The following is an 18,955-nucleotide window of genomic DNA, read 5'->3' on the forward strand; positions in this document are numbered from 1 at the left end:
TTCTACAGATACTTCAGAAGGGGAAGAAGAAATCTCCAGAATACATTATTTCCATACCAGCTTCTCAAAAGTAAATTTTTGTCTCAACCTGCCAGATGGTTTTTGTCTCCCATGAGGTTAACCGTGCAGCTTATCATCTAGACTGTCTCCGGGGCAACTCATCCTGTCCTAAGAGAGGTCCCAGATCCTGTCTCTCTTTATTGAGCACTGAGTCCAAATGACACATTCATACTAGGCAATGTCAAAGATCACAAATATTAAGTGAAATTAATTTAATCTTTCCTCTACATTCATTCATCTTTCTATGTAAGGACTCTTTGGACGGCTTATGACAGTCTACGTCATGCAGAAAGATGATGTATCTGCCTTTCTTTATTGTTATCCTCATCGCTATTGCTCTTTAAGTCTTTTTTTATCTTTTTAAAAAGTGTAACTGGTGGCTATAGTACAGTACACTTCTAATTAAGAACACTATTACCATTCAGGGCCTGTGACTGTTTTAATTCTTCACCTCCAGCTAAAAAAATCCATTGAAAACTGCTAGTGTCCCTGCAGCAAAAACAGCGCAGGCTTAAGACCAAAAGATATTTCAATGGAATCACATAATTGATTAACAGTGGGAAGTCATGAATGAACTCAGTTGGATAAGTCACTGTTTCCAAGCTAAAATAAAAGACAGACAAGAATAAATCGTTAGTCAAGAAAGAGATCCTCTCTTCCCTTCTCACAAATGGAAGCTTCAAACCCCTGTACCAACACTTTTGTATGTGAAGAAGCATATGCACAGTCCACAGAGACTAGCAGCTATCATTTGCTGGGCAGTGGAATTAATTTGTCAACAGCAAATCACTTGGAAAGTAATAAAAATACCAAGAAGATTTAATAAGCAGTACTGTCCTTTCAGCAGCCCCTCTCTTTTCACAAACACATCATGCTCCAAACAAATAATTAGCCATTCACAATACATTGCAAAGATTATCTTTTTTGGTACATGGTACCTAGAGTAAAATTGCCTGCAGAAGAGTATCTAAGTGTAGAACACAATCATAAATACCAAGCCATCTCATTATTTCAGTGCACAGGGTCAGTGGCAGAGATTTGAGTTAGAAGGGGAAGAAGAAACAAAGAGTTAAAGAAAGAAAAAAAAAGAGAGAGAGAGAAAGGGAATTGCTTGGGGTATCAGATAAGAGAAAGAAAAAACAGAGGAAAAAATGCAAATCATATTTCCAAACATTTTAAGCTGAAATGCTAAGAGTCAGGTCTGTTCCTAACTTCTTTTGAAACACTAGGGGCATTTAAAAAGTGCTTATCCAGAAGCATGTGTAGATACTGAAAGGTGCCTGCATGTTTTTCATACAACATTTTTGTCAGTTTGCTAAAGGATTGCTTTAGGTTTCAGACTCCAACGCAGCTTCATATGTTTGAGAATTTGGCTTGTGATGCCCCAAATACACAACTGCATTTTTTGCAAGCAATGCAAACGATGCAACTGAGACACTTTCTGAGAAGTATCTGTGGAACCATCCATGTCTCCACCTACTCCAGGATGGTGTAGGACCTTTTAATTTAAGGTTCCTTTAAAAAAGTTTAATTAAAGTGATGCAGAATTCTATAAGGATGCTCTAGTCTTTTGTTTGAGATTGTTTGAAATTGTTTAGTTTTTTTTAATAGAGAAACTTGAGCCATTATTGAACTGAAAAGAAAATGTCTCCACAGAGATTCACACTGTTTCAGATCAGCTTAACTGAAGTTGTCTTCAATTTTTTCACATTTCCAAAAGCCTCCTCCCATCTTTAGGAAGAATTTCTTACATTGACTTTTAACACTGTAAGTTACACTGCTTCATTCAGGAGACTGTTCCACAGTTATAAGTCACTGTCATGGAAATTAACCTCAACATTCGAAATGGAAACTTTATTTTGGTTTATTTTTATTTCTCAGTACATGCATGGTTCAGCTTACATGGTCTTACACCATTACTTTCCATTTGATTCACTTAGTGTAGGTAACAAACAGTGCGAGAAAATGATTAAAAGACATAATATCGACTATCAAAAGCATGAAACTGAGGAAAGCAGTAGTACTAGCCTGCATGAAGACAGTGAATGTAAAAAGACAGCAGAGCTATGCCTCCTCCCTCTCTTTCCCCGCCATTTTCCTCCTTCAAACCAAATCAAAACTTGTTCAGCAAAGGAGAAGCACAGAGCCACCAGGAAAAAGGACCAGCTCAAGATATTTCTAAGTCATTTAAATTTACAGAAAGCCCCAAAGGTTTCATCTTTGGCATAAATCTTCTGTCATGCCTTTTTTCTCATCTTTAGGTGGGGTTACTAAAATAATCCATAGGCATTTTATGTTACTATTCTTCCTAGGAGAAAGTAGGAGCTTATGTTTCCTCTTTAACAGTCCTATGTACTATGGGTCTGACTACCTAACGGTAATTTTCACACCATTTGGTACCATGAGAGTTTAGGTGAATGAAAATGCTTGATTCCACGGACCCAAAATAGGATAGATTGTTACAGAAAATTCTTAATTAATCTAGATTCGCTGAACTCAGACAGATTTTCCAGCTCATTTTAGTTTACAAAGAATGGGGTAGAAGGAACAGGAGATCAAGGCCAAGTGATTAGCAAGGAAGGTAGCTTAAAACTAAATTGGTTTTATTTGAATATATGCAAACAAATCAGTATTGTATAATATAGATATGCCTTGATCTGCATGAGTAACTCCAGCTGGCATCAGTTGGCAGAGATTCTCCTCCTGATCAAGGATGTATTAAAAAGCCAATCCTCCGACTACAATCTAAATTGCAGACTACAGATTCCCTGGGTCAGAAAAGCCTTTGATTTGATAGGAAAATAGTTTATCTTCAGAAATTCACTCATTTAAAAAATTCAAGACTTTACCATTTGTCTAGTTTTCAGTCTCTGATCAAATGCAAATTACTACATCTATGCAGCTATGGCCAAGCTTTCATGAGTCTGAAGAGTGGTGTCAAATCTGTGGCTGTTGAGCAGTCTGAACTGTACCTCCCAGTCCTGCTTGTGGCTAGTTGTGGAACACAACTAGTGGGTCACAACTGACCAATTCCAGAAATCCACCTCACATGCTTTCTCCTTTAACTTTAAAATCACACAGAAGCATCAAATGAAAATATAAGCAGTTTTGTCATGTTGTAGGCTGTTGGTGGAGGTTACTTGACAGCACAAGATTACTCTGAAGGTCTCTTCCCATCTGGTAGGGTATGTTTTCTCTCCCAGTTGGGCCTGATTAATCTGCAATTAATTTAAAGTCACTTTCAGACCAAATAGGAGCAAACAAAATAATAGAGATCAGTTTCTAAGACCTGGAGCACAATGGCCCTCTGGCCATTAGGCTATATCTGATTGTGTATTGTGACCTAACCATTACTTTTTGTCTCTGGTTGTTCTGATATAGCAGCAAGAATAGATGTGCTTGTGCTTCTCCATAGGAGGACTGAAAGATTTGCTACCTATCTCCACTCAGGGTTTGAGGTCCTGGAGATAAGGATGTACTATATTAGAAAAAAATCCATGGATTTCTAACTGGGTTTACATGTTCCTGTGACTAACTTTCTGTACAAAATGTATAGAAAGCTCAGTCAAAAAATGAATAGAAAGAGGAAAGCCGATAACGCAACTAAGTGTGATGCAGAGTGATAGTGATTGTACTTTTGAAAATCCAAACAGAAAGTTCAAAATATAGCACACTTTGATCTAAATACAGCTTCTGGGATACAGTATTCATTACTTGCTTTGTGAAAGACATGAAAACAATGATGATTGTTCTATTTTAGAAGGAAAACTGTATCATAGACTCTTGTTACTGTTAATACTCCTAAAGACAAAGAGCTTCCTTTCTTATTTTTGCTACTGGAAGAATTTTGCTGCTGGATTTTTGCTATTGCTACGGTATGGTCCTGGATTATTTAATCATGAGGGGTGCTTTCTGAGATGACACTGCATATTAACAGCATTACTTCAGCGTAGGCACAGTATTAATATATACATATATTGTATGTATCATACTTGCATGGATATTTTCCCACAAATAGCTACATTTAACTGTCAATAGACTATTTATGAATTTCAGAAGGCTACTAATGTAGTGACTACTTTTGAAATGGTAGATTTAATACTTCAGCATAAAAAATAAAAACCTTAATATACTCAACTCTGAGGCTACAATGAGAAATGACCTTCGCATCTTGATTGTAATGGAGACTGAGATGAGACATACTGCAAAAGCTTTAGCTCTGGTAGCCGTATCTGAATGGCCTGCGTTAACAACTCATTTCAGGTGCTTGAGAGGTGTGTTTAAACAACATGGACACCACTGTTTGCCCGGTAAAATCTCCCCTCAGACATCTTTTCTTATATCAGTGCCACCCCTGTGAATCAGATGGTGAATCTGGCAACGGAGGGTGGTGCAGCAAGACTGTCCTATAAGATCATGCCTGCTACAGAAGAAAACAGCATCTTCCAAAATCAGGCACAACGATGGAAGGAACTGTCTCCTACAGCCAGCCCCAGAATAGTATGGTTATATTTGAGTATCAACAGCAGATACAGAAAATGGGAAATAGTCAGAAGTTATCAATCCTCCCCTCCCCCGGAGAAATATCATTAAGGTTTTCTTAAAACCTTTTTAACTTCAAGATTAATCTAAACTAGAAAATAACTGTGTTTTTAAAAACAGAGAATTAAGCTATTTGTCTTATATTCCCAACACTAAAAATAAGCAGGAATAGGCAGCTAACTTTTCTACAGCCCTCAAGCTTATCTCCATCCTCAGATACGTCACTAATTACTAAACTGAACATTCATGAAACCATCTGTCTGGCATTATAATCAGAGAGCTGGACAAGAGGCCTTGATCCTACAGACAATCAGGTCTCAGTTCAGGGAAACTTCCAAATTATAGAAATGCTGACCGTACTAGGACTGAAAGCATGTGCTGGAAATTTAGTACACAGTTAACTGCTTTCCTGAATTAGTATAATAAACTGCAACGCTTTTGAATCAGCAGAAAAATTTCCCGAGATTTCATTGAGCACTGATTCAGGCCCTGATTACTTCCTTCTTGTATTGCCAGAATCAGGATTTTAAATTGCATAATTTTTGCATTGCAATTAAGCATAGAATTAATACTCCAGGAATAGTCATGCCTAGTTTTTAAAGTTTATTCATTACTTTTGAATAATCCAGTAAACTGAAGTCACTTAATAATTGTTCTCAAACTGAGTGATTTGAACATCCATAAATTAATTCATCTTCTTGAATGCACTGCAAAACACGGCATAAAATAAGCATCTACAATCTATGTTACACTGTGCTGTATCATTTGCGAGTGTGGTTTTGCATCTATGTTCTTTAATAAAAGCATTCCATTGTATTTCCTTATATGAAATAGCAAAACTGAAATGCTGAAAACAAAAACCAGAAAAAAGAGCCATAAGGGATTGCACCGTCAATGAAGACATGCAAAAAGGAGTTATTCAAAAATGGAGAAACTGAAAATAGGACTAAGAAAAATGAAGGAAAAAGTAAACACATAAAAGGTGTTTAAAGGGCTTCAAAAAAAGCTGATACAAACAATTCTAAAATATTTCTTACCTTCTTCAGTCATTGTGTCATAATATTTTAGGTTTCCATATGATCCAAGCTCTACAACATCACAGTAAAAGACACAAAGATAAGGAACCAGCAGACATTCAAGAAATGTACATGTTTTTGCACGTGCTTCATAAACTCAAACAGTGATCATGCAAAAAATTCTGCAGGACAGCAAAAGACGGATTACAGAAATGGCAGTGCCTTCCCCCCCCGAAATTTCACGAGTCACTGGCTTTAGATAAGTAACTTGCTAAAGTGAGATGTAGGAGAAGCACTGAAATCTGAAAATTCAGCCTTTTCAAGGTGATTGCCAATCTGGTGCCTCTACATTTGGGAAAAGAAAATAAACCTTGACAGTACCTAATCAGCAGAAGCTTTGGAAATTAAGCTCTTTTAACATTCCCCAGGTCAGCCATTCAAATACTTAACGTATCCAAATTAAACAAAAAAACTCAGAACACATACTCTAAGTAACTGTTCATAATGCTGTCCCACAAACATTGTTTTGATACCAGTGCTGATGTTGACTTGCTTTAGAGGGGTTACTTAATTTAACCACTCTCCTGTCACTTGTGAAATCAGAAAAAAAGTACTTATTCACTTCATCTGGTGGTATGAGACCTAAATTAAATAAATCATTAAATAGATCTGAATATATTGCATTACTATATTCTAGCAGGGCAGAGAAAAGAATGGAATGAAGAGATCGCCAGATCTTTAGGGCTACTATTATTTTTCTGTGTGATACAATCTTGCATGAAATCACCTTTTTTTCTCCAGGTGTGGCTTTACACTTCCTTTCTTAAAGTGCCTTTTTCTTAAAGTTTGGCATATATGTAAATATATATATAAATACAGTAATTAACGTAGGTCTACAAAACAGGACAGAGGAAAATTAAGCACAAGGGGGAATTTGTAAATGACTTGTCTGAGGAATTTGTGGATGATTTCACTCATCACTTTTATGTAAAGTTTTACAACTGAGCTTCTGAGCATCCAACCTTTGATAGATTGTAATCATTAAAAAATGGATATTTAACAGTTTGGTAGTGCTGTTTTCTTTGGAAATATTCTCTCTTCATGTTTATGAAACAGCTTAAGCAATTAAATGTACAAATGCTGTCCAATTAATTTGTTTTTAGCTGATGAACCTCTAATCTTTCAATATTTTTCCACACAGGTGAATTTCAATAGAGGTCTGGCTATTAGTTTTTAACTGTAAAATACTGTGATGATATGGAAATCTGATACTTTGAAAGATCCTTTTTTTTAAAATCTATTTGCAGATACTTGAATCTGCCAAATGAACATTTCTTACATCATTTGCAGAGACAGAGAAAGCTTTATGCCATGTAACAAAAAAATACAGGATATTATCACTGTTAAATTTTCAAAATAATTATGATTGGATTTTAATGTTTTTTTCATAGACATACTTTATCAAAATCAGTTACAAATATTGACATACTCTTGCTCGTAAAATGCAGTCTTACTTGCATATAAGTATGCCCAACAGAATATGACATTAAGTCTCTCTTAAAGCAAAAAAGACATCATTTAAAGACAGAATTTAATATATTGTTTTATAATGATATACAATGCATATACTGTTTTGTAAAAATGTTCTTAGTGTTGCAACATAATTTTTGTAGCTGCTTTTACATAAAAGAAGCTATTGTCCTACCATCTTGATTTTAGTCCTAAAGATTTGAATTCCTTACCTGGGAAGAGCTCCCAATAACTTCAATATTGACTTCCCTGCGTACAGCATTTGGGACCACATGTGCTGTTTAATTAGGGCTCAGTATCTGCTGACTACCACCAGCACCTTTGCTTAAACTTATTCTCACTGATCTCTGTTTTGATGTGTCTGGGGTCTGTTTTGCTAGAACCTGGGGTGAGGCATCCACTGGAGGATGAGGACAGGAGTGGAAAACAGATGCCAAAAGGCGTCCAAGAGTAATCAGAGAAATGGAAGTACATGCAGGAGACAGCACTGCCAGAGAGGGGCTGTATAAACTCATGGAGAAAAAAGAGTAAGGATGGGGGTGCAGAAGGACGAAGTTGAGAAGAAGAAGGTTGTACCATAGTAACAAACTTAAGAATTAACAGAATGATAGCATGAGGCCTCTGACTTAATGGATGAAGCAGAAGAGGTTTCAGAGGAAGCCAACAACAATGATGAATTATGCTACATCTCCAGAAGAAATAAAAGCAGCAGCAGAAAGGCGGGCCACTTGACATACTGGCAATCTGGTTTAGATCTATTTGCTTCCCATCTGAAGTGAGAGATACAAGACAAACAGGAAAGAAAAAAGGAAACTCTGACCTTACAGAGACCGAAGAGAAAAGAAATAAGGAGATGCATGAGAGTGCATCATGTTGATGATAATCACATTCTGGGCACTTCAGCAATTCAACACGCCAAGGATTGAACTAGGTTAATACTTGCAGTTAGAAAAAATTTTTCCAGGAAAACTCTAATCTTGCTGGTGAGATTACGTTCCTCAAAGCTTTTACAGTCCTATACCCAGAGCAGAACATTTTATACAATCACCAACCCACTGACTGCAATGCAGAACAATGATGCAAGAAAACTTCAGCTGCACGTACCCACATGAATTATTTTGTGGATTTCAAAATTACTTGGGTCAGTGCTGCTCAGCAACATGAAAGGCCTGCTTCTATACAGTCTGCCTCCAATATATTGCACTGGCTTCTGCTGTAAAATTTGGACTAAATCGGCTCTTTGGTATTTATATTTGAATTTTCCTGTTATAATAAGATTCTGTTCAATATGACTCTAAGTAAACTCAAACTGAATTGAAGTACTTTTTGAAAAAAATATTGTATTGGAAAAAGTTCTGAGCTTTTAAAATAAACTGATTTCAAATGGAAATGGAAATCTGAAATACTGTGATAAAGGGTACTTGAAAAAATACCCCAAAATCCAACACTATTAAAATTTGATAATTCCAGTTTCATGAACATGCTATGCAGTTCCCACAGGGAGGTCGTAGCAGACAGACTGGCTGACAGCCGGTACATGCAGCCCTGTTGGTCACATGAAACGAAGAGGATGCAGAGATGCGGCTTAACAGCTGATCCTCAACAGTGACAGAGTCATTGAATCAATTTGTTCCCTTCTGCATATTTTTACACCAGAAGAGAACAGAGAGTTCCTGGTAATCCTGTCTGACATTCCTGAAGGATTACAACAACATTTCCCTTACTACCTACTGTTCTCTACTGTGTATGTAGGTGCCGCACCATATCAAAGTAAACAGAAAGAATAATGTTAGTCAACAGTGCTACATTGTTTGTAATTTCAAATTACATTTGAGACAGCCAGCATGGCTTCACCAAGGGCAAGTCCTGCCTGACCAACCTAGTGGCCTTCTATGGTGGAGTGACTACATCAGTGGACAAGGGAAGGGCTACAGATGTCATCTATCCGGAATTCTGTAAGGCCTTTGACACAGCCCCCCACAACTTCCTTCTCTCTAAATTGGAAAGATACGGATTTGATGGATAACTGTCTGGTGGATGAGGAATTGGTTGGATGGTCGCATCCAGAGGGTAGTGGTCAACGGCTCAATGTCCAGATGGAGATCGGTGACAAGTGGTGCCCCGCAGGGGCCCGTACTGGGACCGGTACTGTTTAATATCTTCGTCAATGACATAGACAGTGGGATCGAGTGCACCCTCAGCAAGTTTGCAGATGACACCAAGCTGAGTGGTGTGGTCGACATGCCAGAGGGACGAGATGCCATCCAGAGGGACCTGGACAAGCTCAGGAAGTGGGCCTGTGTGAACCTCCTGAGGTTTAACAAGGCCAAGTGCAAGGTCCTGCACCTGGGTCAGGGCAACCCCCGGTATCAATACAGGCTGGGGGGTGAAGGGATTGAGAGCAGCCCTGCCGAGAAGGACTTGGGGGTACTGGTGGATGAAAAGCTGGACATGAGCCAGCAATGTGCGCTCGCAGCCCAGAAGGCCAACTGTATCCTGGGCTGCATCCAAAGAAGCGTGGCCAGCAGGTTGGGGGAGGTGATTCTGCCCCTCTACTCTGCTCTGCTGAGACCCCACCTGGAGTACTGCGTCCAGCTCTGGAGCCCTCAGCACAAGAAAAACATGGACCTGTTGAAGCAGGTCCAGAAGAGGGCCATGAAAATGATCAGGGGGATGGAACACCTCTCCTATGAAGAAAGGCTGAGAGAGTTGGGTTTATTCAGCCTGGAGAGGAGAAGGCTTCAGGGAGACCTTATTGCAGCCTTTCAATTCTTAAAGGGGGCTTATAAGAAAGATGGGGACAAACTTTTTAGCAGAACCTGTTGTGACAGGACAAGGGGGAATGGTTTCAAACTAAAAGAGGGTAGATTTAGACCAGATATAAGGAAGAAATTTTTTACGCTGAGGGTGGTGAAACACTGGCACAGGTTGCCCAGAGAAGTTGTGGATGTCCCATCCCTGGAAACATTCAAGGTCAGGTTGGACGGGGCTCTGAGCAACCTGATCTAGTTGAAGATGTCCCTGCTCATTGCAGGGGTGTTGGACTAGATGACCTTTAGAGGTCCCTTCCAGCCCAAACTATTCTATGATTCTATGAAATAATATATCTAATTACTCAGTTTGTTTTCAATGTTCACTCACTAAGTGTTTTCGGTACAGTCTGTGATGAAATATTCATTTCTGCCTTTTAAGTGTAGTGCCCCAGGCTGCCATAGAAGGAAGGCGTAGCCAGTACTTCTCTTTCCTCTCCTGCTACAAAGATCTCGGATACAGACTGTAGTTGTCCCTAGTTATGTCAGAAATGAGTCTGGCTCAGAGTTTCTCAAAATACTCATAAGACATACAGCTATTTTAGAGATGGCAACCTGCATTGCTAAAGGTGTGTATCCCTTCATGAAAAATGTGAACTCAGACTCTCAAAACAAAGTAATGCATTGGGGGTTTCTTCAACAAGCATAAGATTTTCACTTTGCATAAAAAACATATTTGTATGAAAATTCATGTCACACTTCTCCAAGGTAATTAAACAGCTTCAAATTTGACATATCTTTTATTCAAAACAAAACTGCTAAAGAGAAATCACTGAAGGCAATCCCTGAATTTTTAGTGCAATTCCACCATTGCAATTACTTGACCTTCCTTGTGTTTGACTTCCGCAGTCATGAAGGCGTCAAGGCAGAATCCTTTATCAGCATCAGTGGGAGCTTGGCTTAAAAGGAATTGTGAGGCATTCTGGAACAAGCAGATGGAGAGCATATATTTTTCCTGAGTTTTCATACCCATAAATTCAACCTACCAAAAGGTTGAATACATAAGACATAAAGGAGAAGTGAAATGAGAGAGGAAGGGCTCAAAACCGATAATGAAATTAAGAATGAGCATGCAGCCAAGAACTGCAACTTAAAAGCAAGCAAATAATTATTAAAAAGATTGTAAACATGAAGCCTAACCGAGTACTGGAGCCAGAAGAGAATTTTTGTGCGAGAGGTTGCACACATAATTCTGAAGGTCAGCAAGTTCCTGACAGTCAAAGTCATTAATTTGGTAATCCACTCTTCCCCTTTACATCTTTCTGATATGACCTCTGATTTGCACTTACTGTTGTCATCATGCTTATCAGGATCTCCTTTTTTTATTTGCATTTTTTTTAAAAGAAGGCTGAGGATTTAGGTCAAAGGACTTAGAGGAATTCATATTATAACATCAAGGAGGACTAGGTTGTCTTTCCCTCATCTTTACTGTCGTTTCTTCTAGCTGTCATGGTCTTAAGAAAATTCAATTAGATGATCAGAGACTCATCCATAAACAAAAAAAGGAGGCCACTTCAAAAGTCTTGCGAGACAACTTGCAGTGGTTATCCAATCTAAACTGGAATGAAAGCTTGATTTGGTTTCATCAATGATGTTAGATTAGGAACAAAGAACTCTCAGTGCTAAAAATTTGTGAAAGATCTAGTGGAGATTAACATTACAGGTGTAAAATGAGAGTCCTAACCTCTGGCAGATCTTTAATAAAAGATAATAGTACATAGACTATTTGAGGCAAAATACAAAAAAATCCCACCAACTGAAGGATATCAGGCATTATGAATTTTAAAAAGGAAAAATTCTTTTGAAATAATTTTCTTTCAGTGAATCTCATCTTAATTTTGACTCCCACCTTTAATGAACTCCATAAACCTCTTAACTTTCTCATGGAGTACTTATATCCCATCTGGGATAGACTGGGACTGCTGTATGGAGTTTGTATGTACCATCACTGCAGAATGCAGAGGACAGAAAACAAATGTTGTTTTAAAAAGCAAAAGACTTTTTCTCCTACTAGTTCCAGATAATCCAAACTATGCAAATTATAATTAAATGTGGTAGCCTACATTTTTACTTGTGGACCTTCAAGCTGCCAGTTCTTGCAAAATGGAGGCTTTGCCACTGAGCTGGTGCAGTGAAAAATACAAAGGGAAGCCTTTTGGATCTGAGTAATACAGTAAGTAATAATAGTTGCATGCATTTTAGTATTACATCTTTTTAGATTATGCTACTACCAGTGCTGCTTTATTAATACTCCTAAGCAAATAAAGAAAATCATATAAATGAAGACTTTCAGGTACTTGACCAGTAGGCAGTACATTGGGAGTAACTAAATTATGTAATACTTTGTGCATCTGAGGTCTAAAAACACATGTGGTCACCTTTCATCTTGTCTTTAAATTGCAAGTCTTCTATTCCTGTTCTCTCTCCTCACGTGTCCTTACTCTGTTTTTTATTGTAGGTGTTTTTGTCCTGATAATAATATTATTAAAGTTGTCTGCTTTTATTATAATTAGTTTATTGCAATTTTATCAAATTGGAGTGTGAATAGAAATATAATTAAAAATTTATACAATCACATCAGTGGAGTTCTGGGCAGCTCAGGATATTCACAACACCCAAAAGCAAGATCTGCCTGTTACTTTGCTCTTAGTGCAGCATTTAAAATGAAGACTGAAACCGCACTGTTTTTACAGCCCATACTGTCTAGCAAATCTTCTTGTGGTGACAAAAGGAAATTTGTCAGAGGATCCACAGGGTTTTGACTGATATGGGTTAAAGGGCAAATATTTTTGAGGAGTTGATCAATGGCATGTTATTAACACACATACGCAACAGAGAAGAAAGTAATTTAAATTACTATTATGTATCAGACCCTGCTTTTGATATTTTTAGGTGATTTTCTTTTTTATTTAAGAAAAGCATGAAGTTGCTTGTTCCTGAAGGCTTTGTTTCCTTTTCCATCTTCTTTCACTTGTAAGTTACCTTTGTGCCATCTGCCACCAAACTCTTGAAGACAGGTAGGTGCCATATATTCCCTAGAATGTAATAACACCAAAAGACAACCAATATATAACAGAATTGACCCTGGCTGGATCAAACACAATTCCCGTTGACTTTGAAGGGGGTATTTATCTTTGAAGAATTTTCAAGTGTTCACAAAAATGGGAATTCCAAGATGTAGAGGTGAAAACCTCATCCTACTGATGATATTGGGAGCTTTACCACTGATTCTGATGGGGTCAGGATTCCATCGAGTGTCTGCAGGGCCAGACACTGTGGGGTACTGGACACATATGACTCCAACTGCAATAAATTCCAGCAGTTCTGGTTTTCAGTATGTCCAAGGACAATAATGCAAGGGCAGCAAACGTTCCTCTCACTATCCAGTCATAAAATCCAACCAGCCTGTGGAGGATGAAGTCATATGCCATGTGCAAACTGTACTAAAGGAAATCTTCCACTTTCAGCTTCAATAGAAAGTCCCTCATAGCTACTATTATTCCCTGATCTGTACAGGTTTATAAATTATTGATGTTCTTTGTTGTTAACATTTTTAACAAGGAAATTCAGTTAGGAAGAAACTTAAAATGAAGCTAAAGCCATTAAGCATGGAAATGCATAGTCAGGACAGCTGTACCCTGCTCTGGGATCAAGCTTGTATTTAAATATTCATGTCTTCCTTGCACACTCTGTAGGGAATCCCAAGAAGAATATGCTGTCTGAAGAACAGGGCATCACTGGAAAATATCATGGAGATGAGAGACAAGAATTTTGCCTGCAGTGAGCAGCTTGAGTAGATTCTAGTTAAAAGAATAAAACATGACATGCAGAAATAAATTGGTGTGAAAACTAACATTTACCACAAAACAAACACAAGGATTAAATTTCAGATTTTAAAAAATTAAAAAAGGCATCAGAAAACTTTCATTATTTAAAATTTGCTGCCTACAAAGAGCAATACTGATTTTAAAGGGAGACCTGTTCTTCAATTTTTAAGTAGCTAGAAATTCTATCAGTGAAACTAGCAATGAGTGCTGCCTTCTCTCTGTATTTTGGGACCATCTGAAGTTAAGCAGACCTGACATTTATTGCTGCAGAATTTGAAAGCATCACAACAAAGAGCTACATTTTGCAATTGAACTGCCCATTCTGAGAGAAATTTGTAAGGGTTTCTTTGCACCCTAAGTTATGTGTAACAAAAACATACCCAGTTTTTGACACATGTCACTAACTATAGACACATTCTGTGGATAGGATAAAAGTTGCAAGCCTGCTCACCCTACAGTCATGAAAGTACAGCCACTGTCTTTAGAAAAAGCAAGACCAACATCCCCAAAATATGACAAGAATGAAGTCGTCCCTGCATGTATGCTAAATAAACTCACTCAGTAAAAAGTCTGCTTCTTCAGTTGTAGATATACCTTTGTGACTGACATTTAGATAAATCAGCTGAACCAAAACTTCATAATAAAATTCTCTTCGTTAGCCTAAGATACCATTTTCTTTATGCCAAAGGCACACATCTCCATAGACAGCTCAGGTTCCACAGCTGTTACAATGACATTTATATCTTCTGTGTGCTACATGAAAGTTTGTAAATTCAACTGCTATCCATTTTTGGCTTTGAAATCATTAAGTAATACTGTGGGAAACAGCTATTTAATTTCTCTCTCTCTCAACTTTCTGACAGATATTAACAAGGCTATCTAAAATACCATGTCCGCCAAGACGAGAGATGAGAAATACCAAGGCAGCCAACAGCATCCTTGGCTCCATTAGGCATAGCATTGCCAGTAGGTTTAGGGAGGTGATACTTTCCCGACATCCCATGCTGGTGAGACGTATCTGGGTGCTGGGTCCAGTCCTGGGCTCGCTTGTTGCAAGAACATTGTTGTAAGATACATGTCTACAACTGTAAGAGTTGTAGACATACCAGAGCAAGTCCAGCACTGGGCCACAAAGGCCACAAGGGACTGGAGCATCTCTCATATGAGGAGAGGCTGAGAGAGCTTGGACTGTTCAGCCTGGAGGAGAGAAGGTTCAGGGAGATCTTACCCACATGTATAAATACCTGATGGGAGGGAAAGAAGAAGAGGGAACGAGACTCTTCTCAGAAGTGCTCACTGACAGGGGGAGAGCCAATGGGCACAAATTAAAAACCAGAAAATGCCATGTGGACACAAGAAAACACCTTTTACTGTGATGATGGTCAAACACTGGAATGGGTTTCCCAAAAAGATTGTGGAGTCTCCATTTGTGGAGATATTCAAAACATGACTGGACACAGTCCTGGGCAACTTGCTCTAGCTGATCCTGCTTGAGCAGGGGGTTGAACTAGCTGAATTCTGTAATACAAGAGGTCCCTTCCAACCTACATGGAAAAAACCCACAATTCTGTGAAAGCTAGCTGCGTAAAGAGGGTATGAGTATCTGCCTTTGTAAGACATGACACTCCATTCTGAAGGTAAGCCTAATCGCCCTTTTTATTGGTTTCCTATCTTCATATCAAACTGAGATACCATGGCATGGAGATAAAGGGAAGACACTAGATTATAACTAACAGCTATTAATTTGTATGTGAGCCTGGCAGGGAGCCCCCATCTTCTCTGGCAGAAGTCTCTTGCAAACATTTCAGCCTTCAGCAGAGGAGAAAGCCAAAATGATCTGAGCGCCCTGCTCAGAGGGCTGTTTTTCCCTGGTGGGTCAGAAGAGGAAGCAAGAACTGTTACAAGCTGGGTAACAAGAAGTGTGCAAGAAGAAGGATGCTGAGCTCCTTTGCAAGCTCACGGGTATGCCTAAAGGACACTCAAGACTGATGAAGGATCTAGAGCAGAGATAGTTAATAACATACAAAATTATTTTTATTAATTTTGTCTAGGTTTGCATATTTCCTCGTGTTAGATAAAATACTGTTGTGCTTATAAGCCACTGAAGAATTATTTCTTTCATCTCTGGCATGGTGCTAGGAAGTGCACTGAAGTCTTGCAGCATCCACACACTGGAACTGAGGAAAGTGGAAGTGCTCATGTTACTTCAGCAATGCAGGAGCTGAACATTACCCACGAGTTGGTGTAAGCTGAGCTGCCTGGCCTTACTTCTTTGAGGATATAACAAATAAACAGCGTCAGCCAAAAAAGGTTCCCAATGGGAGTGAGCACAGACATGATGGTACAGCATGATGGCCAAAGGAAGAACAAGAGCACAACGATTTTGCAGAATGAGACCAAAGCTGGGAGCCTGCTGAGTGACCAGGCAGGTGATGGTTACCCAACCTTTGTCAGCTGTCTTTGGGGTAAGCTGACATTTTTTGTGACATCTCAGGAAAGAACACAAGTAACAGCAGCAAATTCAGCAAAATAGTTTGAGGTGAACAGAAAAGCTGGGAAATTCTTAAGATCAGTATCTAGGAACACAACAGGATCTAGTGAGCAATTATAAATAATTCACTACTATGTCAAAAACTTTGAGGATCACATCACTTTATTTTCCTGAGAAGCATGAATGCAGGTTTCTGGTTTTTCTTTGTCAGAGCAGACAGTGACAGTACCATATTTTTCTGCTTCTGCTTCTGCTTCTGTTACTTCTGAGGGAAGTAACAGAATTGTCAGCTCAGCTTTGTGTAACAGAAGGTTACTACTCTCATCAATAACATGCACCATATTTATGTTTAAAAAAAAGTAAAGCATATAAGATAAACAACAACTTTTCTGCAGAAGTACGTCCTGTAGTTTTCCACTTTGGAAATAGGACTAGAGGTGGGAATAGGGGAGAATTGCCAAAGATACCTACTTCTGACTGGGGACTGAGATATGACAGAGATTTGTATCACACTCATTTTCATGCAGAGGATGCCATTTGCATATGAGTTATATCCTTGTCACACGGGAGCAAGGGAGTCAGCATCTTGCTAAATCCTCCTTTGTGGAAGATGTTTTGTTGGCCTGTGGCACCTTATCAGCAGACAGAAAAGGGGTGGCATGATAAGGAAAAGATCTCATTCTTCCTGTACCCTACTAAAGCTGTGCAAGAAAAGCAAGGTAGCTTCAGGTTGCACTGGTGCTCTGAATCCTCACTTCATCACCGCTATCTTCCCTTTTCAACAGAGTACTGGTAGGAACCTCCAGAGAGGAAAACCCTCCTCCACAGCCCTGAAGGAATCACTCTTTAAAGTAACCTATAGCTTCTAGGGAGAAGGTAGGCTTACTATTCACGGCAGACACTTTCATACAAAATACTTTCCATGCTTTTCCTTCCCCTGCTCCCACTGCAAACCAGCCCTCTTCTATTAAAAAATGTAAAGAGATCTTTGTAAATCCTACGCTTTCATAACCCAGGAATGTCTGTTTCAAAGCTAGGACAAAGGTGTCTGAGGTACAGGACTCAGAAGAAAAAAAGCCACAAATGATCAATGATTGCCATTTCGAGTTGCTTGGGTTTTGGATTGGGGCCTGACCAACACAGCAGGTCTGATGATGCCATCCTTATTCATATGCTGTTACGAACAGTCCAGCTCACTACTCAGTGAATAAAGGATTGCCAGACCAGCACTTAAGCAGAAGCAAATATGGCACAGGATTTCCTGGGGATTAATGACTGGCTGGGAGTTGATGATAGCCTGATGCACAGGCAGTCGTTAATCTTAATCCTCAGGAAATGATCTGTACCAAGGTCATTATTTCTGTAATAAGATAAAGGCAAACAAAAACCTAATGTCATACAGATATTTATATTTTTAATGAACGATGAGGTTTCAACTGTAATGTAAAGTTCACATCCCATTAATGAATACCTTACACATTCACCTGTTAGAGTGGCTGAACTCTTATCTTCTTAGAAGCTTTATGCTGAGACTAAGATTTTGAAGAGGAGAAGCCTTCCTTGTCTTAGACTGTTAAATCCACAGCATGGCCGCACACCTGCCTGAATGCAAAGTGCCAAACATCCAGCACCTCCCACTGATCTCAGATGTTGCCCATCTGTCAGAGGTGGGCTGAACACTTTGCAAGCCCACTGATTCCAGAGAGTTTACAAGCTGGCTTTCACAAGACAGGCACAAGCCATGGCAAAACCACATTTGTGTGGAAAGGGAAAAGGAAGGACAGGTTCACAAGTGTGTAATCGTGTATCCGGATTGCTCTGTTTATCTACATTTTGTGGAAAGTAAAAACTTCTTAAGGTCATTTCTCTCTCATTTAATATTTTCCTACTTACAATCAAGTGCATTTTTAAGAGGCTCTCAATTAAAGTAGAGGTTGGTTCTGACTTCACAAATGAATTATTCAGGAGTAACTATGATGAGCTGGTTTTCTATAAACACGTTGCATGTTAAAGTAACAATAACACTGTGTAGGTCAAGCTGATCTTTAATAGTCACACAGCCTGTTTATGCATTCTATACTGCTTATGCTATCAAGAGGACTTATATGGGACTTCTTTTCTGCCAGACTTGCAAAGCCCACACAGGTCCAAATGACAGAGCAGTGTGCCTTTTCATGTCCCCATTTTCCTTGCAGTTATTCAAGAGAATGTAACAGTGAACTTTATTATTGACGTAAAGAGAAAGAAAAGCTGGACCTTCCAGCAGCAGTGGAACAACTACAAATTTTACTTCTAACAGCAACATTTGATCTGGAAGCTGTGAAGAGTCAAGCACAGAGCTCCCAGACTTTACGAGTGCTTTTCCGGAGATTGAAAATCCAGTTCACTTGGCTGTGCCAGCTGCAGGGCTGCTGGTGTCTGCTTGGGAAGTGCTTTGACTGATGGACTCAGCAGTCCAGAAGGAGAGCAAGCGCTGAGGAAGCCATCCTACGGGAAGAGGCTGAAAGAACGTGGGTGCAGATGAGAGAGATGCAGTATGAGGAAAAGCAAAGGAAATAAACAGTAGCAAAATGCAGAAAGAGGAAATGAGAGGGGGAAGAGGACAGAAGGAGTATGCCCAAGTGCAGGGAGTGCCAAAGTACCTGTGTATGTGTCAGCTTTGATTTACACCTTTCACAT

The 18,955-nt window shown here is 39.0% G+C and overlaps 1 protein-coding gene across 3 annotated transcripts in view; it reads right to left on the bottom strand.

Annotated features, from left to right (window-relative positions):
- Window positions 1-18,955, bottom strand: part of SLC24A2 (solute carrier family 24 member 2) — a 127,203-nt gene that overhangs the window by 41,424 nt on the left and 66,824 nt on the right. For 2 of the 3 annotated variants that reach the window (XM_076362351.1, XM_076362350.1), the window contains one exon: window positions 5,640-5,690. The exons of the other annotated variant lie outside the window; for it this stretch is intronic. In XM_076362351.1, the coding sequence (XP_076218466.1) occupies window positions 5,640-5,690 (51 nt within the window). The remainder of the gene's footprint in view (window positions 1-5,639; window positions 5,691-18,955) is intronic. 3 annotated transcript variants of the gene reach the window in all.

This window comes from Aptenodytes patagonicus, chromosome Z, assembly GCF_965638725.1.
Source record: "Aptenodytes patagonicus chromosome Z, bAptPat1.pri.cur, whole genome shotgun sequence".
NCBI lineage: Eukaryota > Metazoa > Chordata > Aves > Sphenisciformes > Spheniscidae > Aptenodytes > Aptenodytes patagonicus.